Source organism: Saccostrea echinata, unplaced genomic scaffold (genome assembly GCF_033153115.1).
Source record: "Saccostrea echinata isolate AGI-Se365-2 ecotype Australia unplaced genomic scaffold, CSIRO_AGI_Sech_v1 ptg000086l, whole genome shotgun sequence".
In the NCBI taxonomy this organism is placed as follows: Eukaryota; Metazoa; Mollusca; class Bivalvia; order Ostreida; family Ostreidae; genus Saccostrea; species Saccostrea echinata.
This window is the reverse complement of record NW_026889835.1, coordinates 170,001-191,055: the sequence shown is the minus strand read 5'-3', so window position 1 is coordinate 191,055 and position 21,055 is coordinate 170,001. Positions and strand designations below refer to the sequence as shown.

The window sequence follows — 21,055 nt, the reverse complement described above, 5'->3', positions numbered from 1 at the left end:
ATGGCCAAAGTTACTCAGGTGAGCGATGTGGCCCATGGGCCTCTTGTTAAGTATATCAGCATAACAGATCATGTAGATGATGATTTAAACATTCTTTGTCAGATCGTAAGATATGAAATATCTGAGTGATATCATAAAGAATTAAATATATATACGTAAAAAAAATTATTACATGGATTCTATACTTGAAACACCCCCCCCCCCCCCGGTATAATCGAGAGCTTGGAACTCGAGAAGATTAGCATCTAGCACTCGTAAGTCTTCAAATTTTTCAACTCACAAATAAAATTGTTGAGTTTTAAGCACCCGTGTGGTAAATATTAAATTTACCAAGTGGCAGTACAAAATTTACAATATAACACATGTACATATATAGTCTTATGAGGAATTTTATGTATAGGTGAGAGAGCTACGAGTATTTGTATGGATTTAAAACTGGAACCTTTTGGTAATTTCTTTAAAAGTCATAGAGAACTCTGTGTGTTTTCTTTTTTTGTTTTTGTATCTGCCTGATAAATTGGTAAGAATGATCGGAGCCAGGTATTCTCTAAAAGCAGGGTTGGTCAGATTTGTAACTGTTTTTCTGTTTGCTTGTTTTATCGATTGTATAAAACACCCCCTCCTTCCTCCGCGGCTATGGTCATTGTATATGATTGGGGACATTTGACAGAAGTTCAATTTATCATATATCGAATTAAAAATAAATTCCCTTCCATTAACTACTTGAATATTGTCTTAATTAAACTTCTAATTAATTTCGTGTTAAAATATCATAATTGATATTTACTGTTACAAATAAACATGGATATACATACATGCATTCTTACGTACGGTATACATAGTCATTATGAATGCATGCACTCAATTTCAGCGTAATTCCGGACGATTGTATACAAATATCCGCATTATTGTTTGTACGACAACCGTTCAAAGTGAGTAATGAAACTACTCTGGCTGATAGTATTCGCTAAATGTGCACATTTAGGTGAGTAATTTTGTTTAAAGATGTCATTAAACATTAAATATATACATATATAAGTATAAACTGTACATATGTACATTACTTTATTGTATCTTATTTAAACGAATGATACAATGAAGAGGAATGTGAAAAAGGAATGATAAAATCTGAAGAGGCAAACACTTAGCATGTAGGAGGAAAAACAATCTAACCATTGTTTTACCTTGCTGTGATATATATACTGTAGATAATAATTTTTTCATGAATTGACTTTTATTACTTACATGTAATAATCCCCAATATCCACAAAAAGTTCTATCATAGTATTATTACATGTACAAATACTTCATCTACAAGTACAAGAGAATCTCAAATTAATGAATATTTCATTCCTTAGTGGTTGAAATAAAGGTATATATATTAAGAAAAAAAAAGAATTATGATGTGTGCATACACACACACACACACCCTAACAGAGAGGGAGAGAGAGCTTTTAGAATTGAACAATGAATGTATATATAATATAGAAGTTTTAAAATTCTTCTCCATTTTTCTGTGTTAGTTTCCGGAGAGTGCACAAACAGGACATATGGCCCAGAATGCTCCCAAAAATGCGGGTTCTGTAAAAACGATGCTCCCTGTGACGGGGTGACGGGACTGTGCCAAGGATGTTCGGCCGGATACGAGGGTATTCTATGTCTATCAAGTAGGTATCTTATACAATCATTGCCTATAACTTTCTATGCAAGCATTGCGAAGCAGTGCATGAGAGGGGCCTCTTGAATGGGAAGTAACATTGTAAGTCTACATGCATTCAATTTTCCTGCATGCAAATGACTCTTGCACGGAAGAAAAACAAATTCAAAGTGCAGTCAATTGCAAAATATATACGCAGGCCGAAATTGAAAAAAAAATGCAACACGCTCACTTAATCATTCCAATTTGTTTTACTTAAATGACAATGCATTTAACACATACAGCATAGATTATCCATTACTCAACTTCCCATTAGATCTAAAAAGAGAAATCAGTCATCGGATATGTTATGTTATATGTTATACATGTATCAATTCATCTAAAAGTTTCAGTGTATCGGTTTCATATACCCAATTATCCAAGTCTCGTTTTATTATACAAAATTTTATTTTTTGTCAAAAGGATGTTCCCATGGTTTTTATGGTGAAGATTGCCTTCTACGCTGTACCATGTGTGTTAACAATAACTGCGACCCAATGAATGGCACATGTGCGAACGGAACGGTTTTGACCACGGAAAGGACACAGCCTGTCACCATAATAACTATAGTAACGACTCAAACCACCACCACCACTCCACGTATGGTTTATTACAAAAGGCCACATAACCTCTGATTAGTTTGTAATTAAGTGATTATAAGTTTTACTCCTTCATAGATCTTCGGGTTGAAAAGCGCTATGTCAAACTGTAAATCACTTCTAAAATCAGTAAAACAGGGCCCGTAAATTAATTTTTTAAAAATGATGCATGTACGTAATTGTGAAATTCAAACAACTGTTTTGGAGATGCTCCCATATACAGATATAAAGAAAACTTCATTATTTTCTCTTCATTTTCTGAGAAGCGCTCAATCTCTTTGTTAATAAAGTGGAAAATGAACTTGACATCAATCACATGTACATCAGTTGTGTATTCCTTCTTCTATTTTTAAATTCCAGAAAAGGGATTAGTTTTTGACAGCCCAGCAGTTTTATTTGGACTTTCTGTTCCTATGTTGGCGTTGATTGGGGTCGGGGCATTAATATTTTTTCTCATCATCGCTTTGATATGTCATACCTTATTAAACAGGTAAAGCTCCATTTTTTTTAAAACTACAATAAATAATATGTATACACAACGTTGGAAAGAATAGCTAAAGACTTTCCTGAAATTTTCATGAAAATATGGAAAAAGTGGATTCTATATATAAAAAGTATGAGAATGCTGTTCATATAATTATATATACATATATTCCTTTAGAATATGCCCAAGGAAGACACAGGTTGAGCCAACATACCATGCTACAAGAAGACGATCTACGAGAAGGTAGGTAATGTTCCGAAAATTTCAGAAACAGTTCATCTTTATAGATTGTCATTCTAATTTTATCGGAAATTAATTGTCAAATACATGTATATATTTTTAGTATGTCGTTTGTTTACAAGAAATGGTCTTCCAAGCCCACCTAATGAATAGAACTTCCTTTGCCATGATTTGTGGATTATGATCACATGGTCACATCAACTAATTCTGTGTACATCTCCACACGAAGAACCCTGGACACGGAAAGGGCAATTCAAATTTTAAAGAAATGGGTGTGCTGTTTCTTGGTTGTATCTCAGGATTTCTTTAGTATCCATTCAAAGATTTTTGGGAAATTTACGAAAGAGTTCTAACGATCTAAATAGAAAATCATCTACCTGTATGACTTCATATACTGTATATTTTCGCCACTATTATTGAACCCGAGACTGGTCAACGAAAACAGGGTGGACAAATTTTATTGACATGAAGTATATTTTTGTGCATTTCACGAAACTGAGTCTGAAAACAGTTCATCGTTTACAACCAGTACTTTGATTTTATCAAGGAGCAGACAGACTTTTACTATTGGATGATTTATCTCAAACTACGCTTCCTATTTAGATGTGTGAAATTTAACGATCACTTAAGTAACATTTGCCGTAAGAAAAAGAAATTTATTGTTGTAATAAGCATGTTTTACTTGACTGTAAATTATCAAGTTACAAGTCACTTTATTTTTTACATGAACATATTTTTCTTATTCTCTAAAGAAACAGTAGACTATTTTACAAAAAGTAACCATCAAAACACAAAACTTATCTGAATATCTGCTTACCTTTGAATTAGGGATGTCAACGAATATTCGAACATTCGAATATATATTCATTCGATGAGTAAATATTCGAATAAGAATTTATGATTCGAATATTCGGTGTTTTTCATATTTCACAAAAGGTAATAAATTTTAATTAGAACAGTGCTGGAATTATCCCCGTTTTATTTACTAGCGATCCCCTGATTTCTTTCGCTACTTTCTTATCTTAAAGATCTTCTAAACTATTTTATTTTGAGTAAGGTATAAAACAAATAAACAGGAATTATTAATGTATAATACAAAAAGTATTTTCAATAGTTTGATATGATTGAGTCCAGGACAGCGAAATGAAAACCTTCTTAAATGTGTAAAAGACTTGAAGAGTGTACTTATGAAAATACATTTTATTGATCATTGAATTACATCTTCTATAGAATCAGGCTGTAATATTGTAAAGGGCTCAATTTCAGAATAATACATCAATTACTTGATTATGTCGGGTTGAATATTAATTTTAAAATCATTATCGGGAAATAAATGACGTAGGAAAATTGTCTATGGAAGTGTTTGTTTATATTTTCAAAACATTGTATCAAAGATTATATCTCTTATTAAGCAGATAATTGTAATTAATTACGTATATTTGAATCTGATGATTAAACGACAATCCTGCCCCTGGTTAAACGACTGGCTCGCCAGTTTGAGCTTGTTTAGATATCATTAGTTAAAATTATATTTCGGTTGTATACACTTACAATCATTTATTTTAAACATTGACAAATATCAAATGTAGAATTCCTTATTGTATACCGACAAAGTCTACATTCAATTTTACTTCCAAATACTTATGCAAAACCTGTCATGAGAGTATGATCATGTACATTTAAGATAAACCAGACTTTATATTTATATATTCGAATACTTTCATTGAATAATCGAATATGAATTATGGACAAAATTGACATCCCTACAGTTTATATAGAATGTTCTAGAGAATGTTTGTAAAAATATAATTGACCAAGACAACGTGATTTTTTGTTATAATGAAACTGCACCGACTTCTAATGATTCGCAATTAATTAGAGGACAAAAATACGTTTGTAAATATACATTTAGTTAATATGAATTATTATTGTGTGTCGATTGATTTGTCATTTTTGAACCAAATAAAAGGATGAGAAAGATTGGGAAAAACTTCACAAAAATACAAAGATGTTGATATATGAATATGATATATTTAATCATTGGACATGCTTAGTGAATCATAAATTTCCGGTGAGTTTTAAAATACTTAGATTGTTCTCCGCTAATAATGTATTGATGTCCTTACTAAATACCAGTGACTATTGCAATAAATGTGTAAGGACGATGCCCAGAGATGATTTCATGACGATGTTTAGTTCAAGGATATCCAGTTTACGGAGCAATATACTTAGTTTTATTAGCATTGGGAAAAATGTAAAACAAGAAAACATTGATGTAACCATCAATTGTCGCCCGGGAAATAAATAAAATAAACAATGGAAATGAGTCTTGATCATCAAACCGCTTCGATATGTGTGAAAAAGGCATGCGTCTAAATGATGGAGACGATAGTCGAGAATATTTTGAAAACTTATAGTCGGATGAAAATCGAACAAAAACGATACCCTTTTAAACTTTATCAATTCCTCAAGTAAATGTTGGCTGCATAAAATATAATTTGAAACCAGACACATGCATCACCTATTTTCAAAAATGTCTTTCACTTTAAGAATTTAAAACACGAACTGTGTAAAGTACATTTTTACGTTTTTATGCGATAAGTAAAATTCGATGTTCTAAAAAAAGGGACCTGTCGTTTTTTCGATAGTAAATGATACGCAACTTTATATATTAAATATGAAAAACATATATATTTTTACAGATTCACTTTATGGAAGTAAATATATTGTGTATCTCGTAATTTATAAAGGGAAAGAACATTCTGATTAACAATCTTTTTAATGTTTAGAAAACCTTTAATTCTGAATAACTTCTCCCACCTCAATCCCCATATACCAACACTTAAACTTATATGTATAGAGCAGCCCGGTCCTCCGGGCTGCAATAACTACATGTATGTTACATTGTAGGCCTATAGGACAGACCCGTAGGAACACCCCCCCCCCCCCGCAACCAATAATTATGCCGATATATAGTATACTAAAGAAAAAGAAGCTAGTTTATGCATGTGCCCCCTCAATAATTACTTACGCCTGATGACTTTTTTTGTCAGTGAATTTTTCTTTGGTCTGTACCTCCACCCTACCCTCAAACTGGAAAAGTTTGCCCCCCCCCCCCCCGCTTGAAATTGCTTCCAGTGGGCCTGAAGGAATCGTGTGAAAATGCTTTTTCAGACTAATTGATTAACTCCTCCATGCACATCATGTATTCTTTAAAAGGGGAACAGTTGGATTATAAGAAAGAATCTACAAACTCTTTAACTATATCTTGCACACTATGTATTGTTTTACTTTGAAAAGTGAAGGGGGGGGGGGGGCTCGTACTTGTTCTCCAAGAACTGCACTCACTACAAATGCACGGTGTATCATTGCATTAAATATTCTATTTATCCTTAAGTAAAGTACAGAATGTACTCTTGGGAGTAGGACTCTTTAAACACTTATTAACACTAGTTCTTTATTCATGTGTTACATGTCTCATAAATGTAACCATCTTGAAGTTCAAAAAAAATAAAATAAAAAATAGAAATAAACGTGTATTATAAAACTCTGATATGTTAAGACATTAAGCCCCTTCTAATCAGCAATGAACATATCCAGTCAACAGTCTTCATAGCGCTCATTAACACAAACGCCAAAGAAACCTTTACCTCAGAAATTATACTCACGTACATGTAAAATAAATGAATAATCCTTTTCTTATGCTTTTTCTACGTTGAATGAAAACGAAAGGTTATGTTGTGTTCACTTTGTACAAAAAAATTCTTTCAAAAATTATTTTACAATTGTATTTCACTGAGAAAATAGAAAATCCATCAACGATGTTTCTATTAAAAAAAAAAAAAGAAAAAAGAAAAAAAAAACTATAAACCGACTTAATGTAAGTTACATCTGTGTTCTTTTTCTTTTTTTTACGGAATGTCCATTTTGGCGGTTTCCAGACTTTTCACAAGTTACATTTTTAAAAAATCAGGTTCTCCTGTCCAAATTTGGCTGTGATTTTTAAAACTGTGCAAGATTGAATCAAATATTCTACTGACTGGTTGTTTCCTAGTTTATTAATAACTCTTACATAAAAATCTATACGTATATTTCTATGTTTTATCAAGGATGGACTGCTGGGTGTGTTTATTTTTTGCAATTCACGTTAATAAACTTACATAACGAGCTTTTACGCAGTTAAAATAAAATCATAAATGAATCACATTGCTTATAATTTTATCCGCTGTGTTTTACGTTCTTATGACCAGCCTGACCACCGATGTAATAACGTCCGTTTTAATCGAGCTTCATCCGTCATCAATTTCCGCCATGGTCATCTCTGTGTCCTATAACGTTTACATCCGAACAAATGGCAGGAACAGAGCTGATAACTTGTGTACTGATTTGTCTCTTTTTTCGGAATATTGATGCTTACGGTAAGAGTACTTAATTTTTTTTTTTAATTTTTTATATTTTAGATTTTTAGAATGTAATATATTTATATAAAATGGATTTACAGATTTTAGCGAATCAAAATAATGTTATTGTCATGTGATATTGCAATAATCGTTTCATCTTTTTCGGAATTAAAAATTGCCCCCTTCATTTTTTTGCCCGACTTTGCTGTTAAATAAATATGAAAATTATCACTGAAAGCCTGGCTGCCTACCCCCTTTTTGATGCAGTATGGCCAAAATCTTGGAATCTCCCTCCCGAAAAAAACTTTTGAGTTTACATCTTTCTTTCCTCTTTTTTTTGCTAGTCAATTTTTTTTCATTCCCCCCTTTGATTTATTTGTTTGTTTAGCGTCCTTTTCGAGAATTTTTCACACATATCGAGACGCCACCACTTCCCGATGAAGGGCTACAAATTTAGACCTATACTCGGCAATCAGGACCATTGAACGATGAGAGATCTTTTTCGAGCCAGCACCTACTGCGACACGGGACCTCGGTTTATCTAAAGTCCCGCAGTGGGATTCGAACCTGCGACTTCGCGACTCTAGAGCAAACGCTCCAACTACTGCGTCTCGCCCCCCCCCCCCCCCTTCCGACTGTTTGAAAAACGGTGTTACATACTTATTCCATATCCCACTCGTTATTTCCTTTCTTTCGTCATGTCATGTTTACATTAACAAAATAATTTCTACACAATTTAGATAATTTGGCCTTAAACCGGCCTCAAAGTTTTCTTCCCTACAACGCAGCAGCAACTAATGGCAATGATGGTAACCCAGCAACTTGTATCGATATGTCTCCCACAGCCGTTGCTTCGTCAATGTTTCTCGTGGAGTTTGCCAGCGTAAGGAGGATTGATGAAGTCAACATCACTTTTCCCTCAGGTAAGAGAGAGAGAGAGAGAGAGATAGAGAGAGAGATTAAAGCACTGATACAGTACTGAAAGATGAGCCAAAGTAATAACATTCATCATTTTAAAACTTCGTAACTGCTGAAGATTTTTATAAGGTTTTGTTACTAATTTAAAAAAAAAATCAGAAATTTAAAATTAGAATGAAGTTGAAAAAGTAAACATTATAAACAAAACATTAGTATTACATTCATAGATTTAGATTAACAGCATACGCCATATTAGTTTTCCTATTTCCGATATCAGCACTGGGGTATACTCCTTTGCATTCGTTATACCTGACTGCTTTCTTGTCATGGGTGGAATGCTCGTGTTGGTTATCTTACACAATTTTTATTTGCATTTTATTGCAGTTTACGTGTATTGTGTTTGTTTGTACTGCACTGACCTGTGCAACTGATGTAAGTTTCTTTGGTAACTTTCTCTTCTCCTTGGAAGAAGCACACAGTTACTTTTATAACAACCGACAGTTTTCACAATAGCTTTGAAGAATACATCCGTCCACACCGGTGAAAACTAATAACACTGAACTTTGACCAAGTGAATGGCTTATATAGGGGCCGTTCAGCTAAAGAAAATGCAGAGTAATATGGTGGAAATCATAGATCTCAGCCTTTTTACGAACATGTTCAGATTTAACATATTTGAATGATTTTTTCGTGTTGTTTCAATGTGGGGAGATGTTTACAACTATTTAGTTTTACTAAATAAATGAGATATGATTAGTTTAACATAAGTTTATCGATTTGAAAGTTTTATAGGTCAGTTATCCAAATCTATGGGTATTTTTAAAATCAGGTTACATTTTAAAGTCTGATTTCAATGGGAAAAATTAACCACCTTATCAGAAAGAGTTGAATTTAACAGCAATAAGTTAATTAACATTAATATTTGAGCTACTAGTATTAATCAATTACTAATGAAGTCAGCTTTGCATTCAAAGAATATTTAGTAACAAATATTTCAAACTTGTTGAATTTTGAGTGTGCAGAAATAATGTAGGTGGGAATCGGGAGTTAGCGTTCGCAGTTCTTATCGAACTGTCGATTCGCGACAATATTTTTTTTATCAAAAATATGACTTTTCTCTGCAGGAGCTGTAGGTAATGAGGGATTCTTCATTTCCATTTCCAATCTCTCCAATCTATTCACTGGACAAATATGTTACCGCTCAAAGTTAAACACTATTCCCTTAGCATCGGACACTTATCCCTGCATTGGAAGAGGTAGATATTTAACAGTGTTTACCACCCAGAGAACGACCACGATTGAGTTTGATATCTGTGAGGTCGCAGTGACAGGTTTGTACTTATTCAATGGAACAACATGCTTAGCTTTGTAAGCCTTAATTAGACTGAATTAAAAATATTTAAATAGATCAGCGACGTTTATTTGTGCATTTATTAGAATTTAAGATTTCAAATAAAGTCATTCTCAGGGCTCTCGCTAGCTCCTTTATAGATCTGTAATACCTAATAGTAGTCCTTGGTTTAGACTAATGTGTAAGGGGAGTAACAATGTGGGTTATCTCTCAATTCTATTAATTTCCAGGTTGTCCTTTTCAAAGATACGGATACGACTGTTCCCAGACCTGTGCCTGCCCGGACGAATGTCATTATGAGACTGGACAATGCATTAGTTACTTGTCAGGTATTCAAATATCTCAACCCAATGTCATTACAAGACTGGGCAATTATATTATAGTCTGTTCATTACATTATAACCTGTACATTACATTACAGTCTGTACATTACATTATAGTCTGTACATTATAATATAGTCTGTACATTACATTTTAGTCTGTACATTACATTAGAGCCTGTACATTACATTATAGTCTGTACATTACATTATAGTCCAGGCTCGTAGGAAGCAAATTCAGTTTGGGGGGGGGGGCACAACCATACATTTTCAGTTGACAGTTGAGGGGGCACTATCCAAAAATCAGACGTTTTTTTGAGGGGGCATAAGCATATGGTATCTAAGTTTACTAGAGTAATCTATATATCGGCAAAATTATTGGCCCCCCCGTGCCCCCCGGTTCCTACGGCCATGTAGTCTGTACATTACATTACATTATAGTCTGTACATTACATTATAGTCTGTACATTACATTATAGTCTGTACATTACATTATAGTCTTACATTACATTATAGTCTGTACACTACATTATAGTCTGTAACTTACATTATAGTCGGTACATTACATTTTAGTCTGTACATTAAATTATAGTCTGTACATTACATTATAGTCTGTACATTACATTATAGTCTCTATAGTCTCTACATTACATTATAGTCTGTACATTACATTATAGTCTCTATAGTCTCTACATTACATTATAGTCTGTACATTACATTATAGTCTGTACATTACATTAGAGCCTGTACATTACATTATAGCCTGTACATTACATTGTAGTCTGTGCATTACATTTTAGTCTGTACATTACATTTTAGTCTGTACATTACATTATAGTCTGTATCTTACATTATAGTCTGTACATGACATTACAGACTGTACATTACATTATAGTCTGTACATTACATTATAGTCTGTAACATAACCGGACGCTGGGGAGAGGACTGTAAGGAGATCTGCGGATTTTGTAAAGATGGCGCGGATTGTGACAAGACTACAGGAGCGTGTCCATCAGGTTGTGCTGCTGGATACAGATCTAGTCAGTGTACTGTGGGTAAGTTAATTTAACCCTTTAACTCTTCTGTAATGATACAGACTAACACCGCATCAAACAGCTTTTTTTACTGCAACAGTCGATATATACTAAATTTTATTAAAATAAGAGAGAGAGAGAGTTGGTTTTAAAACGTCAAAATAATCCAAAAAAAATAATGTATTAAATATAATATAATATAATATAATATGAATTATATAACCCTGTGTATTTGTGTAATTTATGTGGCATCACTTGTCAGATGGTTATGTCGACTTGTCAGATAATAATCTTCAGGACTAGGAACTCAGTATCATGTTATCATAGAGCATTGATGCCATTAGCTGACATTTTACTTGTTAGCATAATACCTGTTCTACATAAGAGTCAGTGACGTAGCTAGGCAAAAATTATGACTGCAGGGGACCTGGGGCCGCATTAAGCTCCCCCCCCCCCCCCCGAAGTGGATACAAAGAGGGGAGCCCTTGGAATTGATATTCATTGTGAAGATAATGGAAACAAATTATTTTTGAACAAGCATTCTGAGAGAATTGCATTAGCAATACTAGTCCCCTACCGGCAAGTGCAATCTGGTTCCCGTTAAGAATTAAAAATGCCATAATTCCGTCAAAAATCAATGAAGCGGAACGAAATGAAACTTGATCTAAAACTAATCAAGGTAACATCACTTACCAAAAATCAGCTCAATATCTGAAAGCGTTTAGAAGAAAATTGCGGAAAACCCTTAAAAATTGAAAAGGCCGTAATTCCGTCAAAAATCAATGAAGCGGAACGAAATGCAAACTTGATCTGTAACTCATCAAGATACACTCACACACCAAAAATCAGCTCAATATCTGCAAGCGTTTAGGAGAAAAGTGCGGAAAACCAAGTGAGACAGACGGACAGACAGACAGACAGCTAGACAGCTAGACGGACAGACTCAGAGGAAACCTATAGTCCCCTCCGGTTTCACCGGTAGGGGACTAATAATGAAACAAATTAATCAAAATACTTTCTTTTATCAAAGAATTTATGTATTTTTTATTTATTTATGTATTATTACATGAATTATTTAATTTATTTATGTATATTCTGAAAATAATGTGGATGGTTTGCTATAGAAGCATACATGGTAGCTACGTCACTGAAAGTCCAAGAAGCAAACATCTGATCTGACACAAAGACGCAATTTGTGACAAGTGTTCACAATTTTCTAACAAATCGACATAATTTTCTGACAAGTCATCATATTTATCTAATAACTCGACATAATTTCTGACAAGTCGTAACAATTATCTGACAAGTCTACAATTTTTTTTAAGTCGACATCTCAGATGCTATGTCGACTTGTCAGATAATTATGTTGACTTGTCAGATATTTATGTTGACTTGTCAGATCCTTATGTTATTTTTTTTTTATAGAATATATATATTGTCCACTGGATGGCACAAAATGGGCATAAACACGTGTTTATGTTGAATTTCTAAACACCTAGATAAATAAACAGTCAACAAAAAGATTTGACTTAATTGTCTGACGAGTGTCTGACAAGTCAACATTAACATCTGACAAGTCGTCATATCTGACAAGTGGTGACAGAAATATTGTAGTTGGTTCGGAGATTCACTAAACACTGTAGTTTTTCATTGAATGGTCCGTTTGCTGCAGAAATGAGTAACAAAGATTTTGGTATTCTTAAAGAATGTATATCTGGAACTTTTGGCGAAGACTGCGGAATCTCCTGTGGTAATTGTGTCAACAGTCGATGTAACCCTGTGACGGGAGCCTGTGACAGCCAAGGATGTCAGACCGGGTACGTGGGTACCAAGTGTTTTAACAGTAAGTATTTAAAATTAAGTTTTTAGGTGGGGCCATATATATTGCATATATTAGTTAATAATAATAAAAATTGTTATCTTGGGTGTCAGAAAACATGTGATAGTTAAAATTCATTCAGAACAGTTAAAATTCATTCAGAACAGTTTTATTTTGATAATATTTATTAAAAGTTTGCAACATTTGAGAAATAAAAGAAATTCGAATCGTTTCGTTTTTCTTCAAAATAGCTCAAACTTATGCTTCTCGTATATTTTCATGAAACTTGAATAAAATTATATATTAAAAAAAAGGATGACCTTTTTGCTTTCAAAGTTATTCACGTCAAGGTGAGGATACAATATACAGTACCAAATCATTTTAATTATTTATTTGTTTGCGGTAATTAAGCAGTGGGTCCACATTAAGATGGACTACCGTCATAACTTTTTACTTAACGTCATATTAATTATATTCAAATTTGGAAGAAATATTTCAACAGTAAATTCAAATAATGTGTATTTAATTTTTTTTAAAATATCGTGGTTTATTTCAAACTTATCTAAACTTAAAAAATGCGAAAATCGGATCACGAAGCAGGTCAAAATTCTGTAATTTACAATCAAGACACTAAATAATGTCTGAAGTCAAATCTTCTGTAAAATGGCACAAAAACGGAAAAATTCTACACTTTCAAATTAAGAACTGTTTCATCGTTTCTGATTCCAAATTATGACTGAATATTTTGCTTCTTTGAAAAGAAATCAGTTTCAGAAGATAGGTAGTCCTCATTGAAAAAGGCAAAAAAGATGACGTTATAGAACGTCACGAAGCAGCAGCTAACCATACAATTTTGTGTTGTACTCTGGAAATCTCCTGAAAAAAACCTATGAAAATGCCGGAGGAAGTAGGAAATATGTCAAAAGCTAGCCATGCATATGTGTGACATAGTACAAGCGGTATTTGAATGATAGACTACTCTACTTAGACGATGGTGATCTGTGAGAAAACGGATTATCTGTAAAAATCTTATCAAAACATTGAAAAGTTAGTAACGTCATGCTAAGAGTTTGGCGCTTCACAGATGCTGATCTTCTGAAAGCACTTTTGCAATGAAAAAAAAATATAGCATTGACAAACAAAATGATGCTACTGGAACAATTGTTAGCAAAATAGATTTCAAGTGATAGAGAAACGTTTTTAATGAGTGCACAGGTATAAGGCAATACTGTGTGATACCGGTATGTATAGGGATAGTATTTTTGGGAACCTCATGCCGGTATGTTTTTGATGTTACAGTGTTGTGGAGTTTGCTCCGTGGTTACAAAACGTGTTGGTTTTAAAATTGAATAACATGAATTCTATTAAATCACATGGAATGAAACTTTACACTTAAACAAAATACATATTTTTACATATGATAATGTGCTCTTTTTAAATTTCTTGAAGATAGTATAACGAAGATTGGCATAGTCCACGAACTTTCCGAACAACCCTCGTAAGGGGAGATAACTAAGAAATAGTGAAAATTGGATGGAGGTATTTAAAAATCTTGTTCTCAAGAATCACAGGGCTAGAAAAGACGAAACTTATGTGAAAGCTTCCTGACATAATGTAGATACAGATTTGTTCAAATCTTGACCCCTGGGAGAAGGGTGGGGCCACAATAGGCAATCAAAGTTTTACATAGAAATATATAGGAAAAATATTTAAAAATCTCCTTCTCACGAACAGTAAAGCCATGATTAGTGATATTTATATGGAAGCATCCTTAGGTAGTGTAGATTCAAGTTTGTTCAAATCATGACAACCGGGGCTCGGGTTGGTTCACAATGAGCAAACAAAGTTTTACATAGAAATATATAGGTAAAAACTTTTCTTTTCAAGAACAGTAAAACCATGATTGGAGATATTTATATCGAAGCATCCTCAGGTAGTCAACATTCAAGATTGTTCAAATCATGACCCCAAGGGGTAGGGAGGAGTCATAATTGATGATCAAACATTTACATGAGAATACATAGGATGAATTGTTAAAATAATCTTCCCAAGAAAAGCAAATCCATGATGAGTCATATTCAATCAGAAGCATCCTCAGATAAAGTATATTCAAATTTGTTCAAATCATGTCTCCTGGGGTAGGGCGGGGCCACAATAGAAGATCAAATATATGGAAAAAAAATCTAAAGCCATGAATAGTCAAAGAAATATGAAAGCATCCTCAGTTACTGTACATTCAAGTGTGAATAAATCAGCCTCCCCCCATTCCTGAGGGGAGGGGGTATTTATGATCACATATATATTTAACCTTTTCAATACTAAATGCTTTTTTCTAGCCAATGTGCTCAAGGGAGCGATGTGCCCCATGGGCCTGTTGTTTAAATTATCCAAGCAATATGCATTGAAATGTTGAATCGTAGAAAAATAATTTTCTTTAATTTTTATGAGAAAATTAAGTTAAGTCTGACATGGAAATAAACATCATAATACATTGGTCATCAAAATATTAAATTTGCTTGACAATTTTAAGTTGAGATAAGGACTTAAACATAGGACGCTTTACCTTAAAAGGCATGTAATAGAAATCTTTAAAACAGTTTGTGCAGGTTTGATTAATGTTAAAACAGATATTTATCAGGAAATTTTCAACTTTTCAAACAGCCAACAATTTTTACAACAATGTGCAAGGACAGTTGGTGAATACTTGGGAGGGAAATGTGGCGACAGGTTCGATATCGTATAATGTAGCAGGATTATTTGATGGTAACAACGCTTCATGTGCCTTCCAGAACGCCCCTTTCTCCAACACCATTGGTTCTACAGCTTTCCTTTTTCAACTGACAACAGAAAGAGTGCTAAGAGAAATCACCTTAACATTTAGTACCCAAGGTATGAAGAATGACCAGAAATCACAACGCTATGAAATAGCCAATCATTACTGTCTAATAGAAATAGAAAAAAGGAGATGGGCGAACAAGGTGTGCAAAATGCCTGTAGGTTCAAATGTATAAAAGTCATATTCAATTTGTGAATTTAGTATTTAGAGTTAAGTTCTAATGTAATCATTACTGTATGAAAATATAATATTTTTACAAACAAAACATGCTATGATTTAAAAAAAAAAAGTGGTTTTCTTTGGCTTCGAACCGAAGTTATAAAAAATCCTAAGAATCCATTTCCTTAGAGATTACACGCTAACCACTACGCTATACAGCTCTGAACAAATAACAGCATTTAAATCATTTAAATCATGTCATGTTATATAACACTTGACTGAATAGACTTCAAGTATTTCTCGGAAAGATATGAATGTTATGTCATAAAAATGAATTTTTACATAAAGTGGGTGTTTGATCCATGTTTTTGGTAACCGAAAAAGTACATTTTTACGCATAGTACTTTGAGTATAATCTTTCGACAAAAAATGGAGCCAAAACCAAATCATAAGGAAAAATTGTCTTAAAATGTAAAGAAATGATCATTTTTGCCCTCTTTGGTGTGTGTAAGCTATTTCATAGACAAATAATTTAATATTTGTGAGATCGTTGTAAATTGTGGAGATTTTACGTAAAGTACATGTATACGTTAATGTTCAATGAAATTTTTAAAAAATACTACAATTGAGATATTATTTTCTTATTTATCTCACAATAAGCATTTTGCTCGTCTTGTTCGCCCATCTTCTTTAAAATGACTATTGCTCTTTGCAAAGAATCCCCAAAAGTCTACATGATAAACAGATGAACCAAAAAAAAAATCATTATTATCTATCACAATAGACACAAAATCAAGGACCGTATCACATCAACTATCTATGCTGGTCATAGAATCATTGTTTCTGGTTACCTCTAGTTCAAAACTAATATTTTATAAGTTTCATTCCCACACTTTTTCTTTCCTGAACAGCTAGCGCAGCATCAAATTATGCCGGATTTACCGTATCCATCTCTGACGGAACCAATCGTCGCGATTGCTTTACCTGGAACTCTACTGGTGTCCCAGAATACGTACAAACCATTCCTTGTCTAGGCCTGGCAAAGTCCATCAATGTTACTAATGAAAGAAGAAGTGGTGTGACATATCCCTCCGCATGGGGACCCAATCCTGGTCTAGGATTCTGTGAAATTTTGGCAACAGGTATGTTTTTTTTTAATTTCTAAATTAAAATCTTTATGTGCATGAGTATGTTAGAAGGTGGCCACATTTTAGGAAAAAAATCTTTGGATACTGTATTTTAATTACTAGTATCTAGTTTTAACTGTCCTTTAATTTTGAAAAGGAATTGGATACTGTGGTAAAATTATCTAGTTTTACAAGTAACTGTCTTATAATATTAATGATTAAGGAATCGGGTACTTTGTTTTAATCAAGTACATTTTACTGTCCTATAAAATTGAAAAAAAAATGGATTGGATATTATAGAAGCCATGAAAACAATGAATTACTTATCTTACCCTTCTAGATATTGAAGAAAGATAAATATATAGTGTGCATTATTGCGCTCATTAATTTCTTAATCAAAAATACATATTTTCAACTATCAACTACAGGTTGTCCAGCGGGAAGATACGGCACATATTGTGAGAAGTCGTGTATTTGTCAGGTTTGTGACTATGTCACCGGGGCATGTCCCAGCATCGACCAAAGTAAGTTGCTAAACATTAACTAATAATCAATTATAGTTATAATGATTCATTATATGTATTATTTAATCTGGCATTGAAAAAAGACAAAAACGAATTTTAGTCCAAAAAATGATTAAATTGATTTTTTTTAAGATTGTCAGAACAGAACGTACGGAGTGAACTGTTTAGAACAGTGTGGGAACTGTCGGAATAATGATGTATGTAACATAGAAACAGGGGCTTGTCCCAATGGGTGTACAGCAGGCTATAATGGAACACTCTGTAAAGATGGTGGGTTTCATTAATTTTTTGAGAATTCTCTCTGGATCTTGCGTCTTTTATTCATTGTGAGATCACATACTGCATCAAATTTGAGTCATTGTGTTTTGTGCCTTTTCCTCCTAGGAATGTGAAATTGAAAATGTTTGTCTTGAAATAGCAAAAGGTGGCGAGACAATGAGTTGTTGAAAAACTAGTCAGGAACTATGTTTATTCACAATCATTACAGAATCATGGCTGTTTAGATTTTATAAAAATCCATGAAAAGTTTATCAATTACAAGAGAATACCATATCACGTCCTGGTGTACGTTGAGATTGCTTTACATACCCATATTAGTTTGATGTTTCTATTTTTCAGCAAGTAATGATTTATAGATATATGCACAATATGTTTTCCCACACAGCTTGCCTAGCAGGACATTACGGAGAAAATTGTTTGCAGACATGTTCTCAGTTTTGTAAAAATAACAGAGTTTGTAATTCCGTGACCGGAAGTTGTCCAGAAGGATGCTCTGCTGGTTACCAAGGCTCCACGTGCGATCAGAGTAATTCACTACAGTTATCTTTCTATTTCTTTGAAATAAAATGTACATATATAAAACATAAATTAAGCTATAGAAATAAATTTGAAAAGAAGATATCAGTTAAATGGTAGATTTGATTAATTGGAGTAAGTTTACAAGAATGGATTTAAAACAAAACACTGAAAAATTATTGACCTACGTGTTGCAAACATAGTAGACACGTAGGGATCACTTTGTCTGCAAGTCCGTCTGGCTCGGATGAGCAACTTTCACAAAAAAGTTTGTCATCTGCAACTGACAAATGTATCCATTAAACACTCGTTACTTTAAGCATACTGGAAAAATATTTAGGGGAAAAGGTAATCGATAATCGCAGATTACGAAGCTCAACTGGACGAATGTAATTTATAAGTAAAGCAAAGTCTCACAACAAATAATTGTTCGGTATTGCAAAGTCCTAGACGCATCATCAGTGCAAACTTGATCTATGAAGGCTTAAAGTTACCTTTTAATGGACATGCTCCAAAATCTTAAGCTTATTCGATCATTTAGAAAATTAAGTCAGATCCAAAAGGCTTGTCTGAGTGTGTATCCCAAGAAACATCATATATTAAAGCATGTTGAGTCATCATAGTGCTTACTGTTACTAAGAAACGGATGTGCTCTAAATACAGTAACGTATTCGCTCATCCAGAAAATGTAGATTAGATCCGGCATTCGAAGCATATTTGTAAGTGAATTCATAGGTGCGTTATCTATGCAAGTTTGGTCATCATAGGGCATAATTGTTATTAGTTGAAAATAGACCTGCTCCAAACACTTGTCACTCATCGGAAAAAGTTGCTCAAAATTCTCCATCTGAAGCAATTTTGGTAGTGTGAATCATTAGATTATCATCCATGCACTTTTGATATCTATAGATTTTATATAGTTACATAGAAATAAATTTGCTTCAAGAACTTAAACCTGGTCAGAGTCAGTTATCTTGAAGATTTAGGTCAGATCCAGCAGCATGTGTCGTAGTGTGCATCATCCATGCAAGTTTATGCAATATTGGGCTTAAAGTTCTTAAGAGACATGCTCTAAAACTTTAACCTGAGCAATCATCCGGAAAATGTAGATCAGATCTAGCATCAAAAACATATTTGGTAGTGTACATCCCTAGATGCACCATCCATTCAAGTTTGGTTACACAAAGGCTTACAGTTACATAGGAATGGACTCGCTCTAAAAACCTTAACTTGGCCACTCTTACAGAAAATATCCAACATCCGAAGAAAGTCTTGTAGTGTGCATCCTTTGATGCTTCATCCATAAAAGCTTAGTCTAGACTGGGGCTTATGGTAACTTGTTTATAGATTAGCTCCTAATTATATTAACGAAATATCAGCGCAGGGTATAGCATCATCTTGATTTCATTGAGGTGTCTTAAAAACAATTCATATTATACACGGCTGTGACGGTCTGCTGTTTTATTATACCTTATTCTTTTGTAACCCCAATGTTCGAATTCTCGTACATTTGATTCAAAATTAAATCCCTGGTTTAAAAAGTTTTCTATTTCTTGAGCAGCGTGTGCCTCTGGTACATATGGCGATGGATGTACCGAGACGTGTGGCAAATGTTCTAATGGTGCTGTATGCAACCCAGTTAATGGGACCTGCAATGGTGGCTGTGCTCCGGGATATAGGGAACCACCCCTCTGCAAAAATGGTACCTAATTAATGTTTATTTCCATTAAGAACTTACGACATAATAAATTTTATATTCATATCCAATAACATACTCTGCGAGAGTTTTACAGTATATAACGCACCTTTTAATATTTAACTTTTATCAAAACTATTGCATTTTATAAATCTGTCGCTTACATAATGAAGTTTTATGTATTTCAAGTTAACGCTTTTTAAATATGTCCACGGGTGTTTCATTTTTCAGCATGTGAAAATGGCACCTATGGTCAGGACTGTCTTAACAACTGTAGCAGAAATTGCCAAGACAACGCATGCAATTATGTTAGCGGAAATTGCACTAAAGGATGTAAAATAGGATATCAGGGAGATAAATGCTTAATTGGTATCAGTTTCTTTGAAATGACATTTGAATATTGTGGGTATAGATTTATTATGCTTTTGAGTGAGAAAGGTTTTAAAATTTCAATTGGCAAAAATGATTTTGAATTCGTAATATAGGGGGAACTTTTGTAGTGCAGTATGTGATTTCATTGTACTAAGAATATAGAATTTCTGAATGATGTCTTACATGTATATCTCTTCTCCTAGGTATTCTAATATATTTAGATTTCTGTAAAAATATGTTATAATTTTTTTTAATATTTGTTTCTATTGATTACCTGATCTTCATTATATACTACCATCGTTTAGTTCTATGCGATGGTTGCTTTTTCATTATTTAATTTTTACGCCATCCTTACAACGTCAGGGATCATTAGTCCACTCATGGTCGTGGGACCCCTGAGAAACTTCATTCGTTTTTTGGAGGGGAAGGGGGAGTTTGCTTGCACCTATCAAAAGGGAGATATAAGTAAGCAGTTGGCACCTCAGTGAAGTTTTACAGGTTGTTTGTCACCGAAAGTCTTAATGTGATCGGTCGAGAAATGAGAAAAACAATCAGGGTTTTGTAATTTCTCAAGTAGACGACGCTGCAGTCATCCCATAAATAATGAATAAAGTATGCCCAGGTCCCACAAACACGCATGGAATCAGGACCCCTGACGTGAGGATTTCTTTTTCTTTCTTTCTTT

General features: G+C 33.6%; 1 protein-coding gene across 1 annotated transcript in view; it reads left to right on the top strand.

The window, feature by feature from the left end:
• Positions 1-864: 864 nt before the first annotated feature.
• Positions 865-21,055, top strand: part of LOC133177046 (uncharacterized) — a 35,719-nt gene continuing 15,528 nt past the window's right edge. The window contains exons 1-16 of the mRNA XM_061312137.1: positions 865-985; positions 1,524-1,667; positions 2,120-2,296; positions 2,656-2,707; positions 2,955-3,023; positions 7,361-7,437; positions 9,462-9,668; positions 9,919-10,017; positions 10,923-11,063; positions 12,748-12,885; positions 15,523-15,754; positions 16,763-16,998; positions 17,412-17,507; positions 17,640-17,777; positions 18,172-18,312; positions 20,230-20,367. Of these exons, the coding sequence (XP_061168121.1) occupies positions 940-985; positions 1,524-1,667; positions 2,120-2,296; positions 2,656-2,707; positions 2,955-3,023; positions 7,361-7,437; positions 9,462-9,668; positions 9,919-10,017; positions 10,923-11,063; positions 12,748-12,885; positions 15,523-15,754; positions 16,763-16,998; positions 17,412-17,507; positions 17,640-17,777; positions 18,172-18,312; positions 20,230-20,367 (2,131 nt within the window). The 5' untranslated portion in view covers positions 865-939. The remainder of the gene's footprint in view (positions 986-1,523; positions 1,668-2,119; positions 2,297-2,655; positions 2,708-2,954; positions 3,024-7,360; positions 7,438-9,461; positions 9,669-9,918; positions 10,018-10,922; positions 11,064-12,747; positions 12,886-15,522; positions 15,755-16,762; positions 16,999-17,411; positions 17,508-17,639; positions 17,778-18,171; positions 18,313-20,229; positions 20,368-21,055) is intronic.